General features: G+C 38.0%; 1 protein-coding gene across 1 annotated transcript in view; it reads left to right on the forward strand.

The window, feature by feature from the left end:
• ST8SIA6 (ST8 alpha-N-acetyl-neuraminide alpha-2,8-sialyltransferase 6) overlaps nucleotides 1–27647 on the forward strand; it is a gene marked incomplete at its 5' end in the record, with an annotated part of 143284 nt that overhangs the window by 81057 nt on the left and 34580 nt on the right. The window contains one exon of the mRNA XM_011968148.1: nucleotides 24185–24271. Coding sequence (XP_011823538.1) covers nucleotides 24185–24271 — 87 coding nt within the window. The remainder of the gene's footprint in view (nucleotides 1–24184; nucleotides 24272–27647) is intronic.

Below are 27647 nucleotides of genomic sequence, written 5' to 3' on the forward strand. Positions count from 1 at the left end.
AGAATGGCGTGAACCCGGGAGGCGGAGCTTGCAGTGAGCTGAGATCCGGCCACTGCACTCCAGCCTGGGCGACAGAGTGAGACTCTGTCTCAAAAAAATAAAAATAAAAATAAAAAAAATAAAGAGGAACACAACAAGACAACAATTGTCCGTGGATGAAAAAGAAGTTTTAAGGCAGTCATAGTCAAAAGACACAATTGATGAGAAAATTTGTTACCTCTGTGGCACACAATGATTATAACAATTATGACTATTACTGATAATGTACACTAAGTTATATCAGAATTATAGGAGTTTCCCATAATTTTGGAACACATATTAATAACATATTTATACAAATACAGCCCAAAGAAAACTAAATACCACTTTATATTTGACAATGCTTCCTGTATAATTTTTATACCGAATAAGCCAAATTATGTCATTTTTTGGTCTTTAGGGAACCTAATGTCTTAAAGGATTAATTAGATTAGAAAAATACATAATTTATAATTTGATTTTAGAAAGTTTGTCAAATATCAGAGGTTTAAAACACTTGATATTACAAAATAGGATTACAGGTCATTGTGAAGTCATTTATTTAACCAAAGTGATAATTCAAGTATTTTTTAAAAGAGAAAGTGAAAACCTTCATTCTTTGTGAAAAGAGACTTAATTTTCTAAACAAGAAGCCCTAATAAAAACAGCATGAAGCCAATTACATTTGTTCTTCAAAATTTTGTAAACAATCTATAAAATTTAATCTTGATTATAAAATATAACTTCCACAAGCCTTTTATAACCTTTATAACCTTTATTAAGGTGTTGGTTATGCTTCTAGAAAACCTTCTTAATCTAACACAGGGATCCATATACTAGTTTTGCATCAGTGTGCCTTTGACACTAATGATTAATTCATAGAGAAACTGAACTTATTTTAACTTTCAAAATCGGCCCTTACAAATCTTATGGGCCCACCTCTTTCACAGTAGTCCCTAAGTCTTGAGGCATTGAATAGCTTTAATTTCTTGCCCTATATCTCAGGCATGGTTTATTTTGATTGGCATCTTCTATGGGGCCTGAAGATGAGGCTTTAATTGCCATCAGTGTTTAAGATTTAGCAGAACTTGATGTCCTTTTTAAACCCAGAAGTTTAAGCCCTGTAAGTCAATGTTACAAGGACTTTAAAAGCATATACAGAGGCCGGGTGCAGTGGCTCATGCCTGTAATCCCAGCACTTTGGGAGGCTGAGTCAGGTGGATCACCTGAGGTCAGGAGTTTAAGACCAGCCTGGCCAACATGGTGAAACCCTGTCCCCACTAAAAATACAAAAATTAGCTAGAAACGGTGGCAGAGACCTGAGTCCCCAGCTACTTGGGAGGTTGAGGCAGGAGAACTGCTTGAACCTGGGAGAAGGAAGTTACAGTGAGCTGAAATTGTACCACTGCACTCCAGCCTGGGTGATAAGAGCAAGACTCTCTCAAAAAAATAACAAACAAACAAACAAAAAAACAAAAAAGCACCTACAAGAAGATACATGGATGTAATGACCTTCATTAAAAAAAAATTTTATCACTGAAACTTCTTTTATCGGAAAATTCCCAAATAATGAGATATCTATTATTTAATGTAATACAACTTTATATTCTAAATTATGACCAGTTTGTCTACAAGTATTTATCCCATTACATTTACCTAATTATTTATTTTAATAGTTTACCTAGTTTATGAAAAATGTTATAGTCATTATTTAAAGTTATGAAACCAGCATGGCAAAATTATAACTGAGACAGTGAAAAATTTTTGACTTGACTCTATCTTGCTCTTGACCTCCAAGCTGTCCTTGTTCATTCCTGAACACAGGCCAAGCTAACTCTGGGAGAAACTTAGTTTATAGTTTAGCTTTGAAACAGACAGTAACAGTTCTTTCCCAAAACAAACTTCCTTATTGTCTGTGGACTAGACTGCCTAAAGCCACAGGTTTAGAAGTTATGATAATCTTACTAAATTTGAGATGTAGCTATTTTCCTTAAACCCATATATCAATGTCTTACTTATTAAAAATTACACAAGCAAAGATCATTCTGTTTTGGGCTGGGTTTGCAGTTTTGTAACCCATGCCAAGTTTTGACACCTTATAGTATTTGGCAAGGATAAGTATGAAATTGCTTGATTAATAAATGCAAACAAAAATGTATGCTGGCAATTCTTAAGACACTTATAATATTACTTTACCAATAATTTTTTTTTTTTGAGACGGAGTATTGCTCTATTGCCCAGGCTGGAGTGCAGTGGCACCATCTCGGCTCACTGCAAGCTTTGCCTCTCAGGTTCATGCCATTCTCCTACCTCAGCCTCCCAAGCAGCTGGGACTACAGGTGCCTGCACCACACCTGGCTAATTTTTTGTATTTTTACTAGAGACAGGGTTTCACCGTGTTAGCCTGGATGGTCTCGATCCCCTGACCTCGTGATCCGCCCGCCTCGGCCTCCCAAAGTGCTGGGATTACAGGTGTGAGCCACCACGTCCGGCCCTTTACCAATAATTTTAAAGCCAGCTTATTTATTAAAGATTTTACTTAAGTTATATAACCTTTAAAAGCATGTGACTAGTCTTTTTTGGTATCTGATTTAAGTACTTTTTTTTTAAGCCAATTAATTAGAGCTCTTTTACGTATTTTTAGTAGTGAAACATTGTGCACACAACACCTAAATACATATAAAGACGTATTAGGCATGCCAATGGAAGTACGTTTTATAGATTTATAACCCCCCCCTTTTTTCGTATTATAGACTTTCAGATTCTTGATAATCTGTTTTACAACCCTAGGTAGTTGTCAGCTAAATAGCCTTAAGTTTGCACATTAAAGGAAGCAACTTAGGTGAAAATCAAATAGCAAAATTTGCATCATAAGGTACAGAGAGAAAAAGTCTGGTGGTACTAGAGGGAGACACTTTCATTTTTATTTGAATCAAATTAAACATAAAATTAAACTACACTCTTCCTTAAAAATCCAAGAGTAACCTGTGTTGCAGTAACTATGTTAGTCAAAAAATCAGGTGAAAACAGAACTCAGTCAACTGGGAAGAATAAGGAAAAAAACAGACCAAAAAAAAGGAGAGAAAAACAGACCAAAAAAAAAAAACCCAAAACAGGAAGGCCTTTCAAATACAAACATGTACACATACACACACATATCTTGGCTATTAGCTTTTTCATTAAGCTGACTTTTAACCATGCAGCTCCTTAAAAAAATTTTTTTTACATTTTATTACATATTTCAGCTAGGACAAAATGCTGCTGTTTCAGAAGTACAGTCACTGCTCTTTCAGTTTGGTCTGGCTGGCAAAAAGGTGGCCTTGTTATGTAAATAAAGCTGCTTTTGTAGTTAAAATTAAAAATCTTTGTTTTCCTTTTGATGGCCATTTTCCTCCCACTTCAGAGACCTTGTTCCCCATAATTTAGGGTTCCCCTTCGGATTTGACCAAGACAGAAACAAACAACAAAACCATTAAGCAAAACTAACAATGATCATACAAATTATATGATTTCTGAGTGCTGTAAGTGTAAGCAGAAATTAACACCAGCTGGTTGTTAAATACTAACGTTTGTTGTTTAAAGTAATCTGCAAGACAGAATCCCAAACCAGTTTCTTAGTGATGGGTCTCAAGCTGTAGACTGCTCTCGACCATCCTAGAAGCAGGAAACAAATGAAACAAAACTCATCTTCCCTGTTGGAAGGGAGCTCAAGCTCCATAAAGGAGGTACCTGCCTTCCATCGTCATGCCTTCCAGTTGGAAGCAAGTAAAGTCCCCCCAAAAGGAGTTGTACAGCAAAATAAACTTTAGATCTCAACCAGATTTTGGGAGATCAGGGAGGTGCTCTCAGACCTCAGCAAATTGTCCTATTGATTTGAGCTATAAAGTTAGCTCATGCTGGTACCAGGCACCAAAAGGAGATTTGTGAGAGGTCAGGGGCATCTCCACTCAGAATCCCTTCATGGTTACCAAAATGTGAACCCAGAAAATCAGAGACAGATCTCAATTAATTTAGAAAGTCTTTATTTTGCCAAGGTTGAGAACACACCTGTTACTCAGCCTCAGGACATCCTGATGACATGTGCCCAAGATGGTCGGGCCTAGCTGGGTTTTGTACACTTTAGGGAGACGTGAGACATCAATCAATATATGTAAGAAGTACATCTGGAAAGGCGGGACAACTTGAAGCAAAGGCAGGAAGACTCCTAGTGGGGAGGGAACTTCCAGGTCACAGGTGAGAGACAAACGGTTGCATTCTTTTGAGTTTCTGATTAGCCTCTCCAATGGAGGCAATCGGATACGCACCTATCTTAGCGAGCAGAGGGTAACTTTGAAAAGAATGGGAGGCTGGTTTGCCCTAAGCAGTTCCCAGCTTGAGTTTTCCTTAGTGATTTTGGGGGCCCAAGATATTTTCCTTTCACAGGTGTGACCCAACACTCCTGGCCTACATCCTTGACTGAAAGAAGGGCTGCCTCACTGAACAAACGCTAAGGTTATTATTAGGACTCTCACCCTCTCCTTTTCTCATTCTTACTCTTTCTCTCTCACTTTCACTCCTACTTTCCCTCTCTCTCTCTCTCTCTCTCTCTCTCCCTCTCTCCCATTCCCTCCACTGGACCCTTCAACTTAGGGATAAGCTGTTACTAGTCCCCTACTATTGTCCCTGTATTTCTCTACAACCTGCCTAGATCTTTGGGAAAAGTCCCTTCACTCTCTCTCTCTCTTTTTTTTTTTTTTTTTTTGAGACGGAGTCCCACTCTTGTCTCCCAGGCTGGAGTGCAGTAGCGCGATCTCAGCTCACTGCAACCTCCACCTCCCAGGTTCAAGCGATTCTCCTGTCTCAGCCTCCCCAGTAGCTGGGACTACAGGTGTGTGCTACCACGCCTGGCTAATTTTTTGTATTTTTAGTAGAGATGGGGTTTCATCGTGTTAGCCAGGATGGTCTTGATCTCCTGACCTCGTGACCCACCCGCCTCGGCCTCCCAAAGTGTTGGGATTATAGGCGTGAGCCATCGCGCCTGGTCGAAAAGTCCCTTCTTTAAGCCCTTCTTAAATTCCCTGATTGGAGCAGGCCATCATTCCTGCCAGGACTCTAGGTTTCTATAGACTGGTTGGAATGAACACTTTTGCAAATGCTTCTCCCCTTTCAAGATAAAGTCACTGATTTTGGGGGTGGACTTAAAGTAGTTCATGCACTGGAGATGCACTACATGCCAGTTTTGATGTTGAAGCTGTTGTTTTGTTTGTTGTTTGTTGGGTATGTGGGTGTTACAAGGATCTTTATGAAGGTTTTCCTGAGGGACTTGAGTTCCAAACTTCTTGTGGCACCCTCCGCACATCAGACGTGTGACAAAAGGATGCAGGAAAAGTAGAACGGGCAAATTGGTCTTTGCTCCACCGGACCCTGTGGAAAGCTGGCTATACTGCTTGACAGATGTGCAAATTAGTGAGTGAAACTTGCCTTTGACTCTCTTCAGTGATCTCTGACATTACCTGTTTTTGCTTTCCAAAGTGACAAAAGTTCTCAACTTGAGAGTGACAAGTATCTGTGTTTTTGCAAAACACTTGAGTGAGAGAGGGAGAAAATTCTCTAATCATGGAAGGCATCTTTTTCAAGGCAGAGAATTTGACAACTCTTTGATGTGAATCAACAAAAGTGGTTAACTGCGGTATGCTAATGAGAATGCCGGGTGCCCATACCCCCATTTTTGCCCTCTCACTCCTCTGTTGTTTTGTTTTAGGTGCTAAGACCTTTTCTCAGCAATTCTTTAGGGGGGTGCCTTTCCATTAAACACATGCAATTTTCAGCTAGCTCATATAATTAGCCTGCACTGGTATTCTGTTCTGGCAAAGGTCTAGAGAGAGCAGGCATGAATTGCCTATTGTTATAAAAGTGTTGTTTTGCACACAGGAGACTAATTTTTTTGGTTGTATTGCCTATGGTCAGGGACTGTGTGTGCTATTACAGACTTAGGGAGCACAATGGGGAAAGCCATTCAGTGTATGGCGATAAAAAAGTAATTTCATTTTCTTAGAAATAATTATCTGGCCCTATTTTTGTCATGGTCTGTTAAAAACTTAGAATCTTCTCTTTCTTCAGCCTATCTGTCCCTTTCACATTGCTAAAATAGGATTTAGAAAGATGGAGTTATAGTGGGAGGGAAAAGTGCCCTTTTTCTCCCCTAGTCTTAACTGTATTTTTTGAATAAATGGAAATTGAGCAGTTGCCATTAGGAGAATGAGTGGGATAGGGTCTTTTGTGCCATAATTCTTTATTCTGTGTTTCAGATTTTGAGCTCCAAAATGAATGGGACAACGTCTTGTTCACGTGTCTATCCCCTGGTGCCAATCACAAGGGTTCAGCACACAGCAGTTGCTCAATTAAGTTTTGTTGAATAAACAAATAATTGAATGAATGTATTTCTTAGGTTTTCAAAGCATTTTTATACCATCTCTGTTACACATGTCCATGTGAAGAGACCACCAAACACGCTTTGTGTGAGCAATAAAGCTTTTTGATCACCTGGGTGGAGGCGGACTAAGACCAAAAAGGGAGTCAGCAAAGTGAGATAGGGGTGGGGCAGTTTTATAGGATTTGGGTAAGTAGTGGAAAATTACAGATAAATGGGGTTTTTCTCTTGTAGGCATGGGTGGGGGTCACAAGGTGCTCAGTGAGGAGCTCCTGAGATTCAATTGTCCAGGAGAAGGAATGTCACAAGGTCAATTAGGGTGGGGCAGGAACAAATCATGATGGTGGAATGTCATCAGTTAAGGCAGGAATTGGCTATTTTCACTTCTTTTGTAGTTCTTCAGTTGCTTCAGGCCATCTGGATGTATACGCGCTGGTCACAGGGGATATGATGGCTTAGCTTGCGCTCAGAGGCCTGACAAACTCTAATTCCTAGATTTCAAAAAATTTTTAAATCTATAAACCAACACTTTTTTGAAACCTATTTTAACTTCTTTGACTGTTTCTCTTGAGTCTGTACTTTTCTGTTTTTTTCCTGCCCCGTCCTTTTCCCTTGAATATTTCTCTGCTTTTCTGTAGCTCTATTCTTCCTAGTACATTATCTCCCAGATAAAATATTATACTGTATTAAAAATGCTTTATAGCCTTCTTATCACTGCTAGTTTGCCCATTTTTCAGTATGGCAAACTTATTACTTGTAATCTTTCTTGCTTATATTTTTAGAAAAATGTCTCTATGGCTATCCAAGCTGTCCATCTTATTGCTCGTTGCCTCAGATAAATGAAATGATTTTTCTAAGAGCAGATACTTCAGAGGTGCTAACCCAGGAAATGAACTCATTTCCTTTTCTTGGGTTTTTTTGCTTCTGTTGTTTTGCCTTCTCTTTTTTATGCTTTTCTTTCATTTCCCCCAAGAGTCCTGGCTCCCAAGAAAATGTACCATTTGATTTGTTCAGTTTCTACCATTTGGTTAGAGTAGACGCACTTCTCTAACAAAATCTCTCAAAACTCGGAAGTCTGAGCACAAAATTTTACTCTCTCTCACACAGTGCAAAATATTCCTTCTTTATCAGGCAACCAACCCTCCTGGGTGGCTTTTCCCCGCAATGTTGATTCAGGGATACTGGTTCCTTCCATCTTAAGATGAAGCCATTTTCAACCATCTTGCTGCTCCAAGAGTGACTACTAATAAAGAGAAAGCTGATACTGCATGCAGCCTGCAGGGAGCACACATCACTCCCATTCTCACTCTGCCATCTGGTACTGGCCCTGTAGATGTTGGGGACATAGGGACATGTTGGGGGTTTTGTCTAATAAAATGCAAGTAGCATTGATGTGCGGTGGGTGTTTGGGAATGAAGTGTGTGGCTGTGCAGCTGCTTGTAGCAACAGGTGTGTACTACAGAAAGGGAGAACCAATCAGTGGTAGTCTGCCAGGCATCTCTGCCACGTATGTATTAAATAGCTCTACCATTCTGATCATTCTATTGATTATAGGCCTCTAGGGTGTCTCTTAAAGGTGGGAAGAAACATTTTTTTTTAAACAGCAGCAATCTTGTACATCTTCTGAGCACAGCAATCTTGTACATCTTCTGAGCACCGGAGCATTTAAATAGATCCTCTACTAAGGGATTGAGATGTCTTCTAAGGAACAGCGTGTAAGCCACTGCCCTGTGACTTTCTGCACAATTGCTAGGGTATGGTGGGCTCACTTGTATTCAGATAGCTTTCTGGGGTAAAATACAAATGCTCAGAATTCAGATTTGGAACATCTGCCTTGCATAGACTAAGTGCAGCTTACGCCATAGATGAGTGTCTATATTTGATGAGCTATTTCATGCTGTACCACTTAAAATCACCGGGAACAACTGAATTTTCTGAAAGATATCTTCTTCATGGAGTGGCATAAAGTTGTTACTCAGGAGGCACCGTTTTGCAGGGTGAAATGTGAACTAAAGACTTGCCCTAAGCGTTCTTAACTCTATTATCCTGGCGAGAACAACATGACCTGATTGCTGCTTGAAAAGAAAAGGCATAAATTATGGGCGATCAAACTGCAAAAAGCCCAAATGTGAGCATATCACTTGACAGCCTGCTAACTATGCAAGTATCCTAAGTTTCAAGTTGCCCATCAGGAAGAAAGATTTTTGGTCATAGATAAGATTTTCTTGGCCTAGAATGCTGTGTGACTTGTTTCCATTCTGCTTTAAATCTGTGGTGCTTTGATTGCTTTTTAAAGCGATGTGCCCATTTTTGTCTTTCTCCTCACCTCTGACCTTTTACCTTGCCTTTTCTCATCAGTTTTTAAGAGTTCCAAGGCTGGGCATGGTGGCTCACATCTGTAATTCCATTGCTTTGGGAGGCTGAGGCTGGAGGATCGCTTGAGGCCAGAAGGTTGAGGCTGCAGTGAGCTGTGATCACACCCCTGCACTCCAGCCTGAGTGACAGAGTGAAACCCTATATATATATATGAAATTGGAAGAAAAGAAGAGCTATAGATCAGAAAATAATACATCAACACAAAACAGCCATTCATACCAACATATTACATTCTTAGTATTTTGGGAAATTCCTCTTGGTAATCAAAGCAAGGCTATGTTTGCTGATAGAAAATTTCAAGTTGGGAGGGTAGCTGAGCTAAATATATATATATGTATGTATGTATTTTTGAGACAGAGTCTCATTCTGTCACCCAGGCTGGAGTGCTGGAGTGCAGTGCTACGATCTCGGCTCACTGCAACCTCTGCCTTTTGGGTTCAAGTGATTCTCCTGCCTCAGCCTCCCAAGAAGCTGGTGCCCGCCACCATGCTTGGCTAATTTTTTTATTTTTAGCAGAGACGGGGTTTCACCATGTTGGCCAGGCTGCTCTCGAACTCCTGACCTCAGGTGATCCACTTGCCTCGGCCTCCCAAAGTGCTGGGATTATAGGCATGAACCACCGTACCCGGCCGAGCTAATAATATTGAAAGTATGATAGAAGTCTCTGAAAATGTTCTCATTTAAACAAAAGTTATGTCAAATTTATTAAAAAGTGGTTTAACAATCATTCTGTACTTCAAAGAGTACATGAAAAATAATCACAATCTAAGAGTTTAAAAGCATAGTCTCTCTTAAATTATTTGAATTCTTATATTGTTTGTTTCAACTATGAGCATATATGACTTTTTTTTAATCTAATTCCCTCAGTTTAAAGGTAAAAAAATGGTATTATGACTTGTTCAAAGTCATGCAATCTGTTAGTGGGAGGATGAGAAATAAAAGACTGTATTTTTCCCATGTGTTTGTGTGTGTGTGTGTGTGTGTGTGTGTGTGTGTATTGTGGCTGTTGATGTTAAAAAATAGCTAGCATAATCCTAATCTGAATTCCTTAACTAATACTTGGTAAGAGTTCCTTACTATCATATTTACTATGCTGAAGATTGGAATCGTGTATTATTTTATTATAAGTACTTGTCAGTGGAAACAAAACCGAATTTTCTCTCAGAGAAAAATGGAAATGCTGGCTTGCTAGTTAGACTACAATGTTGATTACACATTCATATCAGAAGGCTTCCTCATACTTCCTCAAATAACTAGTCATTTGAACAAAGCCTTTCTGGGAAGACCATGGCAATAAAAATAATCAAACTTATTTAAAGTCGTTGAGAAGTAATTTGAATTATTTTCAATTTTAAAAGTGGCATCGGGAAAGAAAGCAAATCTGTTGCTGTTTTCAATGTCTTCAAATATAACAGGCAATGTTAAAGGTATAGTTTATTTGCTATGTGTGGTAGCCAGAGCTGCGAGGTGACTAAAATGGTAGAAAGGAGGGCTTTATTGGCAATATCAGTTGGCAAACTGGGAAGAGAGTCTCCAGTGTGGACCATAGGTGCTCTCTCTTTAAAGAGAGGAAGAGCGGGTTGGGTTTTATGCCTCACAGGGTCTGTATTACATGGTAAAGTCAAGCATATTCAGCAGGTTTTGGGGAAAAGTTATGCATATTTATAAGGGGGAGTCAAGTTCATGTGCTATATATGTAACATATATCCCATATTCACTTTGGGGTGGGTTTTAGCATTTAAATGAGGTGGAATTCGGCTCCTTATGTCAAAAGGTGAACTCTAGGACAGAAAGACAGTTTGTGCACAGCCTCTATAAACTGCTGAAACTGGCTTAAGGTCTGCTGGAGTTGCTTGCCAGCAAACAATGTTTGTAAGGCTGTCCTCCGTTCAATCATAGCTAAGGTCATCTGGGTTATAAATCAGCCTGATAAATTGCCTAATAGCTCCTATTAGGGAGTTTAGAAAGAGTGTGGTTTTTCTTACAGCCATGGGAATTTATAGAGTTGCCATCCTAGATGCCCTGTACCCTCGATCTGTAGGTAACTTTTGTTTTCCTAACCTTGTGGTCCTTCCTAGTTCATAAAAGGCTATCTATTTTGGTCTCTCAGATCGCAGCCTGAAAGATCCTCTCTTCCTGGTATTTATACACTTCTATAGTCCCTGTCAGCCCAAAGAGGGCTGCCCTGTGTAACCAACAGAATATTGCAGAAATAATGTGTGACTTTCAAGAAAGGTCATAAGAGACTTCGTGAGTTCTGTGCAATAATGAATGTTTACTGTTATTTTAAGCCACGAAGTTTTGGAGTAATTTGCTACATAGTCATGGATAACTAACCCATTACTCAGTTCATAATGCTTTACATTATTCTATTTTTGTCATAATGATGATAATTATTATTACCATAATTATCAATAGTGATAGTCACAATTACCATTTTTGTGGGCTAAGTCTCTGCCAGGTAATTTAAATGTATGTATAGTTCTTGCAATATTTCTTCAGAGTACATTTTTACTATTTTAATTTTACAAGTGAGACAAATGAGCTCTGAGGATGGCTTCCAGAATATCAGACAGTTACAAATGGCAGAGCTGGGATTTGGATAAAATTCTAACTATTCTCTTTTCACTACTCCAAGGCACCACTCTTTTTTGTTTGTTTGTTTGTTTGTTTTGTTTTGTTTTGTTTTTGAGATAGAGTCCAGCACTGTCATCCAGGCTAGAGTGCAATGGCACGATCTTGGTTAACAGCAACCTCTGCCTCCCGGGTTCAAGCAATTCTCCTGCCTCAGCCTCCTGAGTAGTTAGGATTACAGGCATGCGCCACGACACCTGGCTAATTTTTCTATTTTTAGTAGACATGGGGTTTCTCCATGTTGGTCAGGCTGTTCTCGAGCTCCCAACCTCAGGTGATCCGCCTGCCTTAGCCTCCCAAAATGCTGGGATTACAGGCGTGAGCCACCGCTCCCGGCCGGCATTACCCTTTTTTTTTTTTTTTTTCGAGACAAGAGTCTCGCTCCGTCGCCAGATTGGAGTATAGTGGCGCGATCTCAGCTCAGTGCAACCTGTGCCTCCTGGGTTCAAGCTATTCTCCTGCCTCAGCCTCCCAGGCATCTGGGACTACAGGTGCACGCCACCACACCCGGTTAATTTTTGTATTTTTAGTAGAGACGGGATTTCACCATGTTGGGCAGGATGGTCTGAATCTCCTGACCTCAAGTGATTCCCCCGCCTCTGCCTCCCAAAGTGCTGGGATTACAGGCGTGAGCCACTGTGCCCGGTGGCGCCACTCTTAATGACAGCAGAATTGTAAGTCAGAAATTTGAAAAGAAAAAGGCATTGGATTTTGATTGTATAATGTGAAACTATTCAAAAGTGATCCAGCTCCAAAATAGTAATACACGTTCCTCACTTTTTGTTACTTATTTTACACAAGCGTCCATAATAGAAATATACTTAGATAGCATTATCTTACGCAGCAGTACCTTACTTGCAGCTTGGGTATCAGTATGGTTCTCTTGGTAAGATCCTGGCTGATGGTTAATTACTGTCATCATTCAAAACTGATGTCTGAAAGCTTTGGACATTTTTAAGTTCTAGTCATATATTAAATATTAACTTCAGAAACGCAAAGCAACTACTATGTGCCCAATACCATGGCAAGCACAGGAAGAGTTCTTTTTGACCTGGAGAGTGCATTAGACTCACTGGGAAGCTTTTTCAAAGTATACATGGTTGAGAAGGGATTCAGAACTCTTGTATACAAGGAGCATGACAATAAATACATTATGTCTATTTCTTGGCAGTCCACAGTATATTAAGAGAGTCGTATATTTAAACAAATATTTATCATACAGTGGCTTTCTCTTCTCATTCTTTTTTTTTTTTTTTTTTTTTTTGACGGAGTCTTACTCTGTCACCCAGGCTGGAGTGCAATGGCATGACCTCAGCTCACTGCAACCTCTGCCTCCTGGGTTCAAGCAATTCTGCTGTCGCAGCCTCCCAATTAACTGGTATTACAGGTGTGTGCTACCACGCCCGGCTACTTTTTTGTATTTTTTAGTAGAGAAGGGGTTTCACCATGTTGGCCAGGCTGGTCTCGAACTCCTGACCTCAGGTCATCCTCCCACCTCGGCCTTCCAAGGTGCTGGGATTACAGGCATAAGCCATGGCACCTGGCCCTTTCTCATTCTTCACTGTAGATTCCTTCTCACGTCTCCTTTTTTTGACACTGTATGTCCAGAACTCAATGCTCAGGCGTCATTTCTCTTCATCCTCATCCCTCAAGGACCTCATTTAGTCTCATGGTTTTAAATGCCATACTGACAATTCCCAAATTTCTATCTCCCACCTGAACCTCTTCACAGATTTGTATGTATCCCTGTTCAGTCACAGCATTTCTGGAATGTCTATAAGGGATCTCAAACCTAGTCTATCTCACACTGATCTCCCGGACTTCCCTGTAAACTTTGCACTTTAGCACTCTTCCCTGTATCAGTTAATGACATGTCTGTCCTGCCAGTTGCTTGGGCCTGAAACTTTGGAGTTATCCTTGATTCCTCGCTTTTTAGCCATACCATGTCCAATCTATAATTAAATTGTATTGGCTACCTTCAAATCAAACCAGAAGCTGCTGATTTCTTCCTAACCCCACCAATCCCACTTTGGTTTAAGCGACCTTCATCCCTCTGCTGGATGATGGCAAACATCTCTTAATTTTCTCCCAACTTCCACCTCTTGCTCTTTTAAGGACTATTTTCAACAAAGTAGGCAGGGGGATCCTACTTCTGTAAGTAGACAGATAACTTCTCTGCTCCAAAGTCTTTCAGTTTCACTCAAAATAAAGGACAAAGTTCTTCCAGTGACCTACAAGGTTCTTACAAGTGCTTCTCAAATATATATGTATATGTTTGCCATTAACAGCACAAAGGAAGTGGGTTGGAGCAAAGGTATACTGTGCTATAGAAATGACAAGAGATGATAAAGTAATAATGATAACAAGGTACAGTTGGGTTTGTAACATTAATAGGTGTAATACCTATAATAATAATATAATAAAGGAGAAAAAAGAATAGAGCTATGTAGGAATAATGTTTCTATGTGTCTCTACAATTAAACTAGTATAAATTTGAAGCAGATTCTGATAAGTTAAGATGTGTATGGTAAACCTTAGAGCAATCACATTGAAAATAGTTAAAATTATTAAAGATGTAAGATGTTACATTAGAAAATATTTACCTAAGTCAAAACAAAGCTATAAAAGAAAAATAGAGAGACAAAAAAGAATGTGAAACATACAGCAAACAAAAAGTAAAATAGCAGACATAAAATAACAATATTAAATTTGAATGGATTAAATCACCCAATCAAAAGTCAGAGGTTGTCACACTGAGTTAAAAACAAGATCCAATTCTATGCTGTCTACAGAAGACACACTTTAGACTCAAAGATACAATAGATTGAAAGTAAAAGGATGGAAAAAGATACACTGTGCAAATAGCAACCACAAGAAAGCTGGAGTGGCTCTACTGATATCAGACAAAACAGACTTTTTAAAACAAAAAAGTTAAGAGATAAAGAAGGAGATTTTATAATGACTAAGGTCATCCATTAGCAATATATAATAATTATAAAATCAAAAGGAGAATTAGAAAATACTTTAAGATGAATGAAAATGAAGATATGGCATACCAAAACTTATGGGATGCAGGGGGTGATAAAGGATACAGGATTTTTTTTTTTTTTTGAGGTGATTAAAATGTTGTAAAATTGACTGTGGTGATGTTTGAACACATCTGTGAATATAACAACAACCACTTAACAGTACACGTATGAGGGGTGCATTATGTGGCATACAAATTATATTGCAATCAAGCTATAAAAACTTTTAACTACATATCACCTATGGGATTTTGTTTCAATATAGATTTAATTTTGTGGGTCAGGGATGGGACCTGAGATACTGCATTCTTAACAAGCCTATCCTATGTGATGCCAATACCACTAGTCTCAGGTCCACACTTTGAATAGCAAGGCCAATACCATCAGACTTCTTATTAACTTTCTGATCTCATCTCCTGCCACCATCATGACTGGATTCAGGAGTGACTCAGAGGTGGATTATAGCCACCCAGATCATTTTGTGTCCCTCAAACACACCATGCCTGCCTCTATCTCCAGCCTTTGCAATTGTCATTTACTTGGCCCAGAATGTTCTGCCCACACTTGCACCCCCTCATATTTGCACAGCTTACTAATTATTAATTAATTAATTATACATTTTTCAAGTATTTGCTCATTTATCACCTCTCAGTGAGGGCTTCCTTGGCCACCCTACATCAACTGCAACCCTGTTCCTAATACTTTCTTTCCCTATTGTCCTGCTTTCTTTTCTTTTCTTTTCTTTTCTTTTTTTTTATTTTATTACTTAGTACGTTGAAGTACCTAGCACTGTAACACTCTATTAATGTATGTATTATTTCAGTTTGCTATCAACCCTTACAATATAAACTTCATGAGAACATAGTGTTTTTGTTTGTTTATTTGTTTGTTTTGAGATGGAGTTTCACTCTTGTTGCCCAGGCCAGAGTGCAATGGTGTGATCTCAGCTCACTGCAACCACTGCCCGCCAGGTTCAAGCAGTTCTCCCGCCTCTGCCTCACAAGTAACTGGCATGCACTAACATGCCCGGCTACTTTTTTTTTTTTTTTTTTTTTTTTTAGTAGAGATGGGATTTATCCATGGTAGTCAGGCTGGTCTCAAACTCCTGACCTCAGGTGACCTGCCGGCCTTGGCCTCCCAAAGTGCTGGGATTACAGGCATGAGCCACCATGCCTGTAATCCACCATGAAGGACAAAGATTTTTGTGTTGTGTTGATTACTACTGATGCATAGAACAGTGTCTCATGCATAGCAAATGCCCGATACATATTTTTTCAATAAATACATGAAAAAAAGGATAAGTGCTGTAGGGATATATAATAGATATAGGAGTTGTGCATAGGAGAGTCAAGAGGGAGGGAAGGGACAACTCAGCGTATGTGAGTTGGGACAACTGAAGATGCAAAAGGTTAACAGCCACTCATATATGGCTTAAGAATCTTAGCAGGTGTTCTGTGCATGCTTGCTCATTTACTGTTGTAACTTCAAGAAATGGTGAAATAGTGAATTTATTGGTTCTATCAGACTCTGCAATTTATAGGTCTTATTTGTAAAAACTGATAGTATAAGATCACTAAATTGTCACTTTCATCTCTGAATATCCTCTTATATGTCTGGAGATTTCCTTGAACCTTGAAAAGTGGGCCATTAATTTTTTCATCTTTAGAAATCTTATAGTGATTGTATGACAAGAGGAAATATGAAAATCTTAAATATCAGACTCATTATTTGTTTATTGATTCTCTGTATCCTGGTGATATATTTGCAGGTTGCAGATATTTGTAAAGAAGAAGTGATACGGTTTGGTTGTGTCCCCACCCAAGTCTCATCTTGAATTATAGCTCCCATAATCCCCATGTGTTGTGGGAGGGACCTGGTAGGAGGTAATTCAATCATGGGGATGGGTTTTCCCGTGCTGTTCTTGTGATAGTAAATAGTTCTCAAGAGATCTGATGGTTTTATAAAGCACAGTTCCCCTGCACACACTCACGTCTGCTGCCATGTAAGATGTGCCTTTGTTCCTCCTTTGCCTTCCTCCATGTTTGTGAGGCCTCCCCAGCCATAGGGAACTGTGAGTTCATTAAACCTCTTTTTCTTTATGTATTACCCACTCTCTGGTATTTCTTCCTAGCAGTATGAAAATGGACTAATACAACTGAAAATTCTGTTTTGTGTTTTGCTGTGAGCTACTGCTTGATTTTGGCATTGTATCAAATTTTCCATTGAAGTGCAATTCAGTTACCCCAAAATAATGCTGAGAAATAGCATCATGAATAGAATGCCATTTGTGCTATAAATTCTTGGCTGATCATTCAGATCTACCATCCGTCCTTTTTCTTCTTGCTGCATGTCCTTGAGGCTGACTTCCTTGGACTACATTAGTTGGACCCTCTTACTCTTTGGCTTTTGGTTAGGTTCAGCCTATGGGAGTCATTGGCAGGAGAATGGAAGGAGAGAGAGTTTGGGGGATTTACTCCCCTGGATTCCTCCTGTGAGCTGGGATTAGGGATGACTGCATCTTCTACCAAAGGCTACCACCCTTGTCTTCACCTACAATCACAGCTCTTTCTGGGTCACCTGTAGATTTGGGGGTAGGAACAGCTCTCTTACTCTACCCTGTTGATGGCCCTAGTGTGCTCCACCAATCTGTGTAGCTTTTCCTACATCGCATCCCACCTCTTTGTAAATAGATGCACCATTCTTTCTTGGTTGGCTAAGGTTAGTCACTGCTCACAGCATTTCCTAGCACATCTTAAGTATATGCCTAATACGTCTACCCGAGAAGTTAATTTTCTAGAACAAAGGAAGCATCCCTAAAGAAAAAAAAAAAAAAAAGAACACCTGGCTTTTTCAAATAATACACTTTAGCACTTTGGAGATTTCACTGGAGCTGTGAAGAAGTACATTGGTATCTTCAGGAGTTAATCTCTGAAGCTATATTCTAATATTTCTTTAACTTGTCTGAGGGACATTAAAAGATATGGAGAAAATAAAAGTTTCAGATCCCTTTTTCCCATGCCAGTTGACAATACCCATGACACTCTAATTAGAAGTTACCATCGTGCATAGCTGAAAACAATGTGAATTGGACTCTTTTACCTTTAGTGGATAAAATATCAGTGCCACTGCATAGTTCAACTCAGTCTACCTGCCACGCACTTCTAGTTTAGCTTTCATACACTCATTAGCTATTCCTTTAAAGAGTATTACTCAGTGGAAATGATTGACTATATTGACTGAACGTCTTGTAGCACTGTATTCGTTTGCAGAATTTATTTTCAAGTAGAGCTGAGCTCTTCAGGGGCTTGGTGAAAATGCTGCAAAAGACTTTTTGATCTACACAGAACATCACTCAGAAAATTGACTTAATATTACTGTGTTATCCCCACCTATTTCAATGGATGAAGAATGGCGGGCTTTCACCATGAAGAGATGTCATAGGAAACCAAGTCGGTATCTCAGCTGCTTAAATAAGACTAGTAAATGAGTATCTCCAAGATAACTTCTAGGTACGTAGTAAGTACCCAATATAGTAGTCTCCCTTATCTGCATGGGATATGTTTCAAGACCCTCTGTGGATGCTTGAATCCACAGATAGTGCAGAACCCTATATATACCATGTTATTTCAGTCTCATAACTGAGACAGCTACTAAGTAACTAAGTCAGCAGAGAGGTAGCATAGACAGGGTGGATCTGCTGAACGGAGGATGATTTACATCCTAGGCAAGATGGAGCAGGACGATGTGAGATTTCATAGGCCACTCAGAGTAGTCCACAATTTTAAACTTATGAATTGTTTATTTCTGGAATGTTCCATTTAATATTTTTGGACTGTGGTTCACCATGGGTAGCTGGAACTGAAGAAAATGAAACCATACGAAAGGGGGAACTACTGTAAATATTTAATCATTTAATTAATTAACCATAAATTCTAGTGCTTTATAAGCCCTATTTATATCTTAATTGAGATAAAACTAGTCACAGCATGTGGGTCTTCATCTTCAAAGAGACGTTTCTAGGAAAATGTTTAAAATTTTAATGTGACATTTATTATCATTTAGTAGGTTATTTATAATTTGTGGCTCATTTTGAGTATTACTAATAATGATTTAAATAGACATTATTTATTCTTTTGAACATAACTTGCTGCATTATTTAGTGTGATTTATTGTATGTCTTGGGACAGAAAACGTTTCTGATGGGATTAGTTTTCAGTTTCATTATGAAAATAGATGAGACACAACATGATATGTTGGAAAGAGCCAGAATGTGAATCAAAAGACATCAGTTTAATTCTTAGCTCGTCTACATACAATGCAATATTGAGCAAGCTGTTTATCTTCTCACAACTCTCAGTTTTGTCATCCAGAAACACAGAAATGATATCTGAAGCAGAGCTACCTCCCAAGACTTTGGGGTGAGATATATGCTTTATAAACTGAAAATCAGCTCTATATGTAAGTGTGCAGAAAATATGATGTGATTTAGAACATTTTACTTAACAGGAAGCTGTTGCAGAGACACGCCTATCCCCAAATTGGCCCACAGCTGGAGCACACATGTGATTTTTCCTCCTCAAATGATTTTTGGTTGCAACCATGCTTCCATTTTATAATTGCGATGATCCTGTGGCAATCTTAATTTTCTCAAAAAGCTGTTGGTGATTTAACTTTCACTAAAAAGGGCAAGCACTTAGAAAAAACTTCCCTTTGATATCCCTTATTCTTGTTTTCCCCTCTATAATATCAGAGGATAAGGCTTCATTTCTAGATTGGACATAAAAATAACTTTTTGAACACATAATCTCAAGGAGTAAGTACCTTGAGGACTGTCTTCCAATATAAAATGACCAGAAGTATATCTAATAATAGATGGGTCTGCTATAAGGTATTCACTTCATTTTACATATCAGTGACCATAAAGTCAAAGGCCGTTTTATTCAGCTAACTTACCAGTAAACTTAGATACATTATGATTGGCATCTTTCAATATTAGGTTAAATTGGAACCAGCTACAATATACAGGGGGAGGGATGTTTAAAACAAAATATTTTAAAGGCTATCCATATTCTACAATGCATGTTTTTCCCAATTGTCCGTGGATGGCAATTTTAATGTTCCAGACTAAGCTCAATATACAGGCAAGAATGATTGCAAAAAAATCTCTGCTTTTCAAGTAAGCTAAAGTAAAAGTATCATATACTCAGGAGCATTTGCACACAATTTTGGTGTTAATAACGTCATCTTTAATTTGCCAAGGTAGTCCTTGCTGTTTGGATGCTACATGTTAGTTTTGTACAACCCAGAACCACTCTGGATCAGTCTTATTTGATTTAGAAGTGGCAGCAAAATCTTATCTGGCCTTTTCAGCAAGCCTCAGTGAAGCTCAAACTATGGGGATAATGAATGAGTGGGAGCCAGGCCAATAGGCTCACAGCTGGGATGAGAAGTATAGGAGCTATGGTGAGCTCATTCATGTTTTACTATTAGCTTGGGTGGAGGGGTGAAGCAGAGAAACCTGATTTGTCAAATTTGCCAATTCCTGTGGCGTAAATGCTTCAACTTTGCCTGATTTCAAGCTACCAATGGTTTAATAACCTGTTCACAACATTCCTGAAAACTTAACAGTCAGCTCCCATAAGCTTGTATAAGCCAACTCCCGAGTATTAATAAGATAAAGGATGGAGGAAGGAACAAGAGGATCCTTAACCCACGCCATGCCAACAAAGAGGGCTGAGAAAGCAGATTTCCCTCAAGTCCAAGAGTCAGCCAAAAAGAGATAGGGATTTATTGTATTCTTTAAGTTGCAGAGGTTAGATCTCTACTACCAAGCAATATAACCCCCTTTCTCCATTTCCTGTGACCTAATCGGCAAGTTCTACATTGATTACTATTGATGGAGCCCAAAAAGGAAGATGGGTATAGATAATGTATACATTACTCATGGAAAAAGGGGGTAGTAGTTTGACACACACACACGCGCGCGCGCACACACACACACGCATGCCTTTAATACTAAGAAACTGGGAAATTAAGAAGGGTGAATTGGATTACTGGACTGAGAAAATTGACTAATGAGCTATTAGCTCTAATGTGAGAATTCTCAAGCGATAGATAAATTGAAGGAGGGCTGGGCTTTAAATGGGGAGATTTGCAAATAGGAAAAGTCAGTGGAAGTCAGTACTGAGGGAAGTTTTAAGTGGAAACCATAATCCAAACTTTGAGCTTATTCAGAATAGTTTATGACCTTATTACATGTTGTATTTATATTTAAACATGCATTTCCAGGCTGGGCGCAGTGACTCAGGCCTGTAATCCCAGCACTTTGGGAGGCTGAGGCGGGCGAATCACAAGGTCAGGAGTTCGAGATCAGCCTGACCAACATGGTGAAACTTCGTCTCTATGAGAAATACAAAAATTAGCCAGGCACGGGGATGTGTGCCTGTAATCCCAGCTACTCAGGAGACTGAGGCAGGAGAATAGCTTGAACCGGGAAGGCGGAGGTTGCAGTGAGCCAAGATCACGCCACTGCACTCCAGCCTGGGCAACAGAGCAAGATTCCACCTCTAAATAAATAAATAAATAAAATGCATTTCCTAGGTTAATAAAAACAAATCAGCATGTCGTAGGGATTGTGCTGGGCCAGAAATGGTCAGTCCTCAAAGTCCTGAGGGGAAGGGACAGACTGAGAAACCAACATGTAAACTCATAGTTAAATTTAACGTGAGAGAGGCTATTATAGTAATGTTGGTCAAAGCAGTCTGAGAGCTCATAGGAGGGTAGCAACTTATTAGCTATCCAGGGAACTCTTTAAAAAAGCATATCAATTTAAATATACTCTAGGTTCATAATAAATCATATTTCAAATTTTAAATATTTGATCCTTAAAAACAGCTGATATATAGTGCTTATTATCTTAGTTATAGCATCATAGAAAATACAATTTTTAGTTTAGTAATAAACATTTAAAAGTTTTTTGAGGAGTAATGTTCAATGAACTTCAACTCAAGTGTATAATTTGTCAAGTGTTGGCATATGTATACATCATTTCTACGATCATTAGATGGTTATGACATCTCTGAATAAAGGCAGTTTTACTATTTCCTTTTTAATCTGGATGGCTTTATTTCCTTTTCTTCTCTATTGCATTGCTTGGACCTCTAATACAATGTGGAATAGAGATGGTAAAAGTGGACATGCTTGTCTTTTTCCTGATTGTAGGGGGAAAGCATTCGTCATTCAGTCTTTCACCATTAAGTATCATCCTAGCCATAGGTGTTTTTGTAAAATGCGCTTATTAAGTTGGAAATTCTGTTTTTCACTAAATTTTGTGAAAGTTTTTGTCATTGCTGAATGTTGGATCAGGTCAAATCCTTTTGTGTGCTGAGGTTATTATTTGTGTTTTTTTTTTATTCTGTTAATATGGTGAGCTGCCTTGATTGATTTTAAAATAAACCAAATTGCTGATATACACCTCAGTTGGTCACAGTGCTTTATCCTTTCTTCATGTTGTTGGATTCAATTCAATTATATTTTGTTGAGGATTTTTTGCATCTATCTTTTTAAGAAATTCTGGCCTTTTTTTTTTTTTGAATATTTTTTCCTTATTTTTGTATCAGGGTAACCCTGTTCTCATATAGTGAGTTGGGAAGTGTCTTACTCCCTTCAATTTTCTAGAAGACTTTGCCTACAATTGATATTAGTATTCCTTAAATGTTTGATAAAATTCTTCAGTGAAGCCATTTGGGCCTAGTGTTTTGTTTGTTTTTTTTTGCAGGAAGAATTTTAATTACAAAATCAATTTTATTAATGGCTATAGGACTATTTGTTATCAATTTCTTCTTGAGTGGCCTTTGGTAGTTTGTGTCTTTCAACACATATCCATTGCATCTAAGTCACCAACTTTGGCATAAAGTTATTATACTTTTAATGTTTTAAGGATTCTTAGCACTCCATCCTCTCTCATTTCTGGTACTGGTCATTTGTAGTATCTTCTCTCACTTTTTTCTAATCAGTGTGGCAAGAGTTTTATCAATTTTATTGATGTTTTCAAAGAACGAGTTTTTGATCGCATTGAATTTTAAAGATTTTATCAATTTCTACTCTAATCTCATTTTTTTCATTAATATTCTTTGCTTGGAAATATTATTTTCTTGTAATATTATTCCTTGCTCAGGAATATACTATGAATATAGCCCTTCTAACTTTGTTTTAATGATTCTTATCTTTTTACTTTTATTTACTTTTATTTATCTTTTTACTTTTATATTCTTATCTTTTTACTTTTAATATGTTTCATGTAGACAACATGTGGATTGGTTGATTATTATTCTCCTTCTTCTTCTTCTTCTTCTGCTTCTGCTTCTTCCTCTTCTTCCCTTCTTCTTCCTCTTCTTCTTCCTCTTCCTCTTCTTCTTCTTCTTCATCTTCTTCTCCCAGTTTGACATTTTTTGCCTTTTAATTGGTATGCCTAGATCATTTATATTTGTTGAGATTAGTCACACAGTTGGGCCTAAATCTGCCATCTTGCTGTTTGTTCTCTACCTGTTCTTTATTCTCTTCCCTCTTTTTCTGCCTTCCTTTGGATTGAGTATTTTTATGATAACATTTTTATGATTTTGTTTGGTTTTGCTGGTTGTTTTAGGTGAAGAGTATTCATCTTTTTCTTATTGCTGTCAGTTGTCAAATGATTTATATCACTTCAATTTCCACTTCCCCGCCTCCACCTCTTTCTGGCTTTTGTTCTGTAGTTGTCATGCATTTATGGCTACATATATAACCCCACCTCAAATATTATTATAGTCACTTTAAACAATTATCTTTCAAGAAGACTTAGAAAAATAAAAAGTCTTTCATATGTATTTTCATATTTTACATTCCCAGTACTCTTCATCACGTTCTGTCAATCGAGATATCAGTCTGGTTTCATTTTTCTTCTCCATTATGTCTTCAACATATATTCTATCTCATTGTTGTAGAGCCTTTGATCACTAATAGCTGGCAACTAATGAATAAGTTACTAATTGAAATAAAGTTTAAGAGTTTTCTCACTCAAAGGGATATTTGCATTTCAAATGAGAACACAAAGACTAAAGGATATTCTGTGCTTTATAAATTAATACTTAATGGTGGAATTTCACATAGGGAGAGATCTACTGGGGAAACTGGGATCCTGCTCAGTGCTTCTCAAACTATACCACTCTAGCTATAGATTTTTACATCAATAAACTTCTCTCTCAACAGTTCAATCCGGGTGTTGAATATACAGTTCAAAATTATAACTTAGTATAATTATTTGGAGGAAATTTTTGTCTATACATTCCGAGGTAAATATGTGAACTTAGAGTCTGAAAAAAATCTATTGAGTATGTATTTATGGCAAACATCTATAAAACATCTATAAAGATATATTTATTTGTCAATTATTTCAAGCCAAGGTGCAATGTCCATAAGATATATATGTGAGTTGGTGTGTTGTCATGGTTTTTAATACTACACTTGGCTTATGATATGTGCAAGTTATAAATCCCTAAACCAGCATAATAATCATTTACAAATTTTATTTTCTCAGTGTTTTGAAATGAGTATGATTTTAATTATTTCTGCCTCATCCTGTATCAAAAAATATTTAGACTAAAGTGAGTAGATTATAAAAGTATCTTCTAAGAACACTCACATATGAGATCATTATTTTCTAATTATATTGATATTTAATTTTTAGGTATTCAGAGAACGACTACCTTCAGATTATCACAGATATACAGAGTTGTCCATGGAAACGGCAAGCAGAAGAATATGCAAATTTTAGGTAATTTTTTTCATAAATAATATGAGATTTAAAAAATGTCTTGTTCATTTGCTTTGTAGAGAAATAGGTAATATGTTATTAAAAAGAGAAGTAGAACCAACCCCAGCTGGCAATGAGGCCGACTGAATTCTAAGACCCTGTCATGAGCCACAGGGCATTCCATCTCCATTTCTTGTGTAGAAATTTGCATTATGTCACTGTTTTAATTACAGGAAATGCCAAATTCAAAAGAAAGATTTTATTATGTTTTTAAGTTATATTTTAGAAGATGTTGTGTTTTTTGGTACCACTGATATTTGATATTTATTTATTTAGTAAATAAAATATCATAGTATTAAAGAATGTTTGGAAAACATAATAATCTATAATCCCATCACTTTAGAACAACTTTTGTTTCTTCCAGTTTTTCCTCATTCACTTTTTAACACAAGTGACATTCATGGGCGTGAGTTGCTCTAAGTAATAACCCAGAGAGGAGGTGTCACTTGACCATTATAGGGCTGTGGTTGGAGAACTTGTAGCCCATCCAGACAGAAATTAATTTTGTTGTCAAAGCAATATGCAGTGAGGGAGCATCAATACTTATCTAATAGTTCTTACCCACCATACCTCCACATATCATAAATCAAGGTCAGTTGTCTCTGTGCTTGCTTGGTCTGGATTGTTCTGGTTTTTGTTTGAGGGAGGCTTTTTTTCTTTTTTCTCCTCCTCCTTCCTCTTCATCTTCTTCTTCTTTCTTCTTTCTCTTCTTTCCTCCTCCTCCTCCTTCTTTTTTCTCGTCCTCTTCTTCTTTTCTTCTTTCTTCTTTCCTCCTCCTCCTCCTTATTCTTTTTCTTCTCCTTCCTTCCTTCCTCCCTTCCTTTCTCCCTCCCTCCTTCCCTCCCTCTCCTCCTCCTCATTCCTCCTCCTCCTTTCTTCCTCCTCTTCCTCCTTTTTTTCCACATTCTAATTCTTTCCTGTACATACCATTCCAATTTCATCCTATGCCAAATTATTTTATCCTATTACAATCCAGAGACATGTCTTTATCTTTACTCATTATTTTCAAAGTTTACTTGAAGTATTAAACTTGTAAAAAATATTACTAAAGAGGCTTTGCTTTCCCCTATAATACTCTAAGAAATATCTGCAGTATGGTTCTCTTTTTTTATATGGGAAGGCAGCTCTTCTTATTTGCCTTATGTAGTGGCTCTGCCTGTTCCTTCTTTAGCAGAATATGCTGGTATGATTGGACCAACTGCCTTTGATTCTGCTGCCAATGTGAGGGGGGTTCTGCTCCACCCCCAGTAGGTGAAAGAGTACCTTCCTGGTGGTGTCAAAGCTAAAAATGGGTATCTTCCCTCCACTGGGTAGACACATGGATATCATGACTTCCTGCAGGACATCATTAAACATCTTTCCAACCTGATATTTTAGGAAGAGAGGCTGGAAAGGGAATTCCTGTTTATTTCATTTCCAGGACGTTTTATGCCAAATCCAATCTATTTAAGACTGGATTTGAGAGGTCCTGGTGGCAGGAAGATGAGATTGAAAATTGCATAATCATAACCTAAATGATCACAGGGTCAGCAAGTGATAACAGAGTCTGATTTTCTGCATATACAGAATAGACAAGAAGAGGGAGAGATTCAGGTCGTGAGCTACTGAGGATCAATCTAAGATAATTAGCTGGAAAGATAGATTTGTAATGACTGTAATGATCCAAGTAGGGAGTATAGGAGCTTTTACTTGTGGCTATTAAGTTGAGACCAAGCCTCCTGAGAGTAATGAAAATAAAACAAAGTATGCCAAACACCTGTGTGAGGACACTGGCGCGCCACCAAGGCAGGGAGAATTTAAAGGACTAAAGCCCAGAAGGTGAAGGGAACCCATCAATTTGGTCTGGTTTTTCTTATAAAGAACTTGCTGAATACAAAAGCAAAATTTGGCTGAGAGGCAGAGAAGCTGAGCAGAGCTTCCAGCAATCCCTGGAAAAAACAGTTTTCAAAAGAACTGAAGGCCAACTTTGAATCCCTGGAAAACCCAGTTTTTAAAATAACTCAAGGGGCTGGGCGCGGTGGCTCACACCTGTATTCCCAGCACCTTAGGAGGCCAAGGAGGCGGGTGGATCACCTGAGGTCAGGAGATCAAGAGCAATCTGACCAACATGGTGAAACCCCATCTCTACTAAAAATACAAAAAAAAAAAAAAAAAATTAGCCAAAAGTGGTGGCACGCACTTGTAATCCCAGCTATTCAGGAGGCTGAGGCAGGAGAATCACTTGAACCCGGGAGGCAGAGGTTGCAGATCACGCCATTGCACTCTAGCCTGGATGATATGACAGAGCAAGACTCCGTCTCAAAAAAAAAAGAACTGAAGGCCAACTTCGAATCATTTCCATTCTGAGTTGGATTTAGATCTGCCCTTAGCTCAGATGCCTGATAAGAGCAAAAGGAAATCCCCTTCTTGGGGATTCTTTTGGGGGAAGGTAACCCAAGAACAGGCACATTTATTTATTGACTTGAATATTTATTATATTGTAATGTTCTTTTTATGGGCATATTTCTAAACTAAATTATAGAAACCTTCAACAGAAGTCTATGCAATTAAATAATAATAAACCACCTACTTTCCTAAATTTTTACCAATATAGCTAGCCAAATCTGGGGAATCTCTGGCTTGTTTATAAAGCCGGTATTATAGATATGTTCCCTGTAATTATAGATGTCAGGTAGTTAAATTATTTTTAATTTTATTTACTTCGAGTATTTTATACCAACCAAATTGAAGAACAGTAGAATGTGAGTTTTTTAAATGTGGTAATTTTTAAACAGCAATTACAAAAGTTACATTAAATTTGGAAGAATACAAACAAGTCAACATATTTTAAACTCATCTGCAACCTGATTTTTGAAACTTCCAACTGTTGACACCTAGGGATTATTTGAAAATTATAGGACTCCTGTGGTCAAATGATCTAACAATAAGAGAGCTTAAAAGTTATTTTTCTTAAATAAATATGTCACTTGCCATCAAAAAAGATAAAGTTTACTCAGCCACAAATGTTTGAGATTTACTAAGTCAGAGCACTGTAGCCTTTTTTCATGCCTGGTAGAGTGCTGGGCACAAAAAGGGCCTCAATAAAAAAAAAAAAAAAATTAAAGAAATGGAGGCATGAAAGTAAACAAAAAGAGTGTAATGTTTTCTTACTGAACTCAAAGAATTTATAGTCACTTTAGAAAGATAAGAAATATAAATATGAATATTTATGATTGAATAGCAGAATGAGTGATTTAGACAAATACTGTGATATACTAATGCAAGAGCACTGTGGGATATAGTTTTGTGAAATGTTTTGTGAAAAGAGGCAGAACTTGAGCTACAGCTCTGAAGATGG

This window comes from Mandrillus leucophaeus, unplaced genomic scaffold (assembly GCF_000951045.1).
Source record: "Mandrillus leucophaeus isolate KB7577 unplaced genomic scaffold, Mleu.le_1.0 Scaffold83, whole genome shotgun sequence".
Lineage (NCBI taxonomy): Eukaryota > Metazoa > Chordata > Mammalia > Primates > Cercopithecidae > Mandrillus > Mandrillus leucophaeus.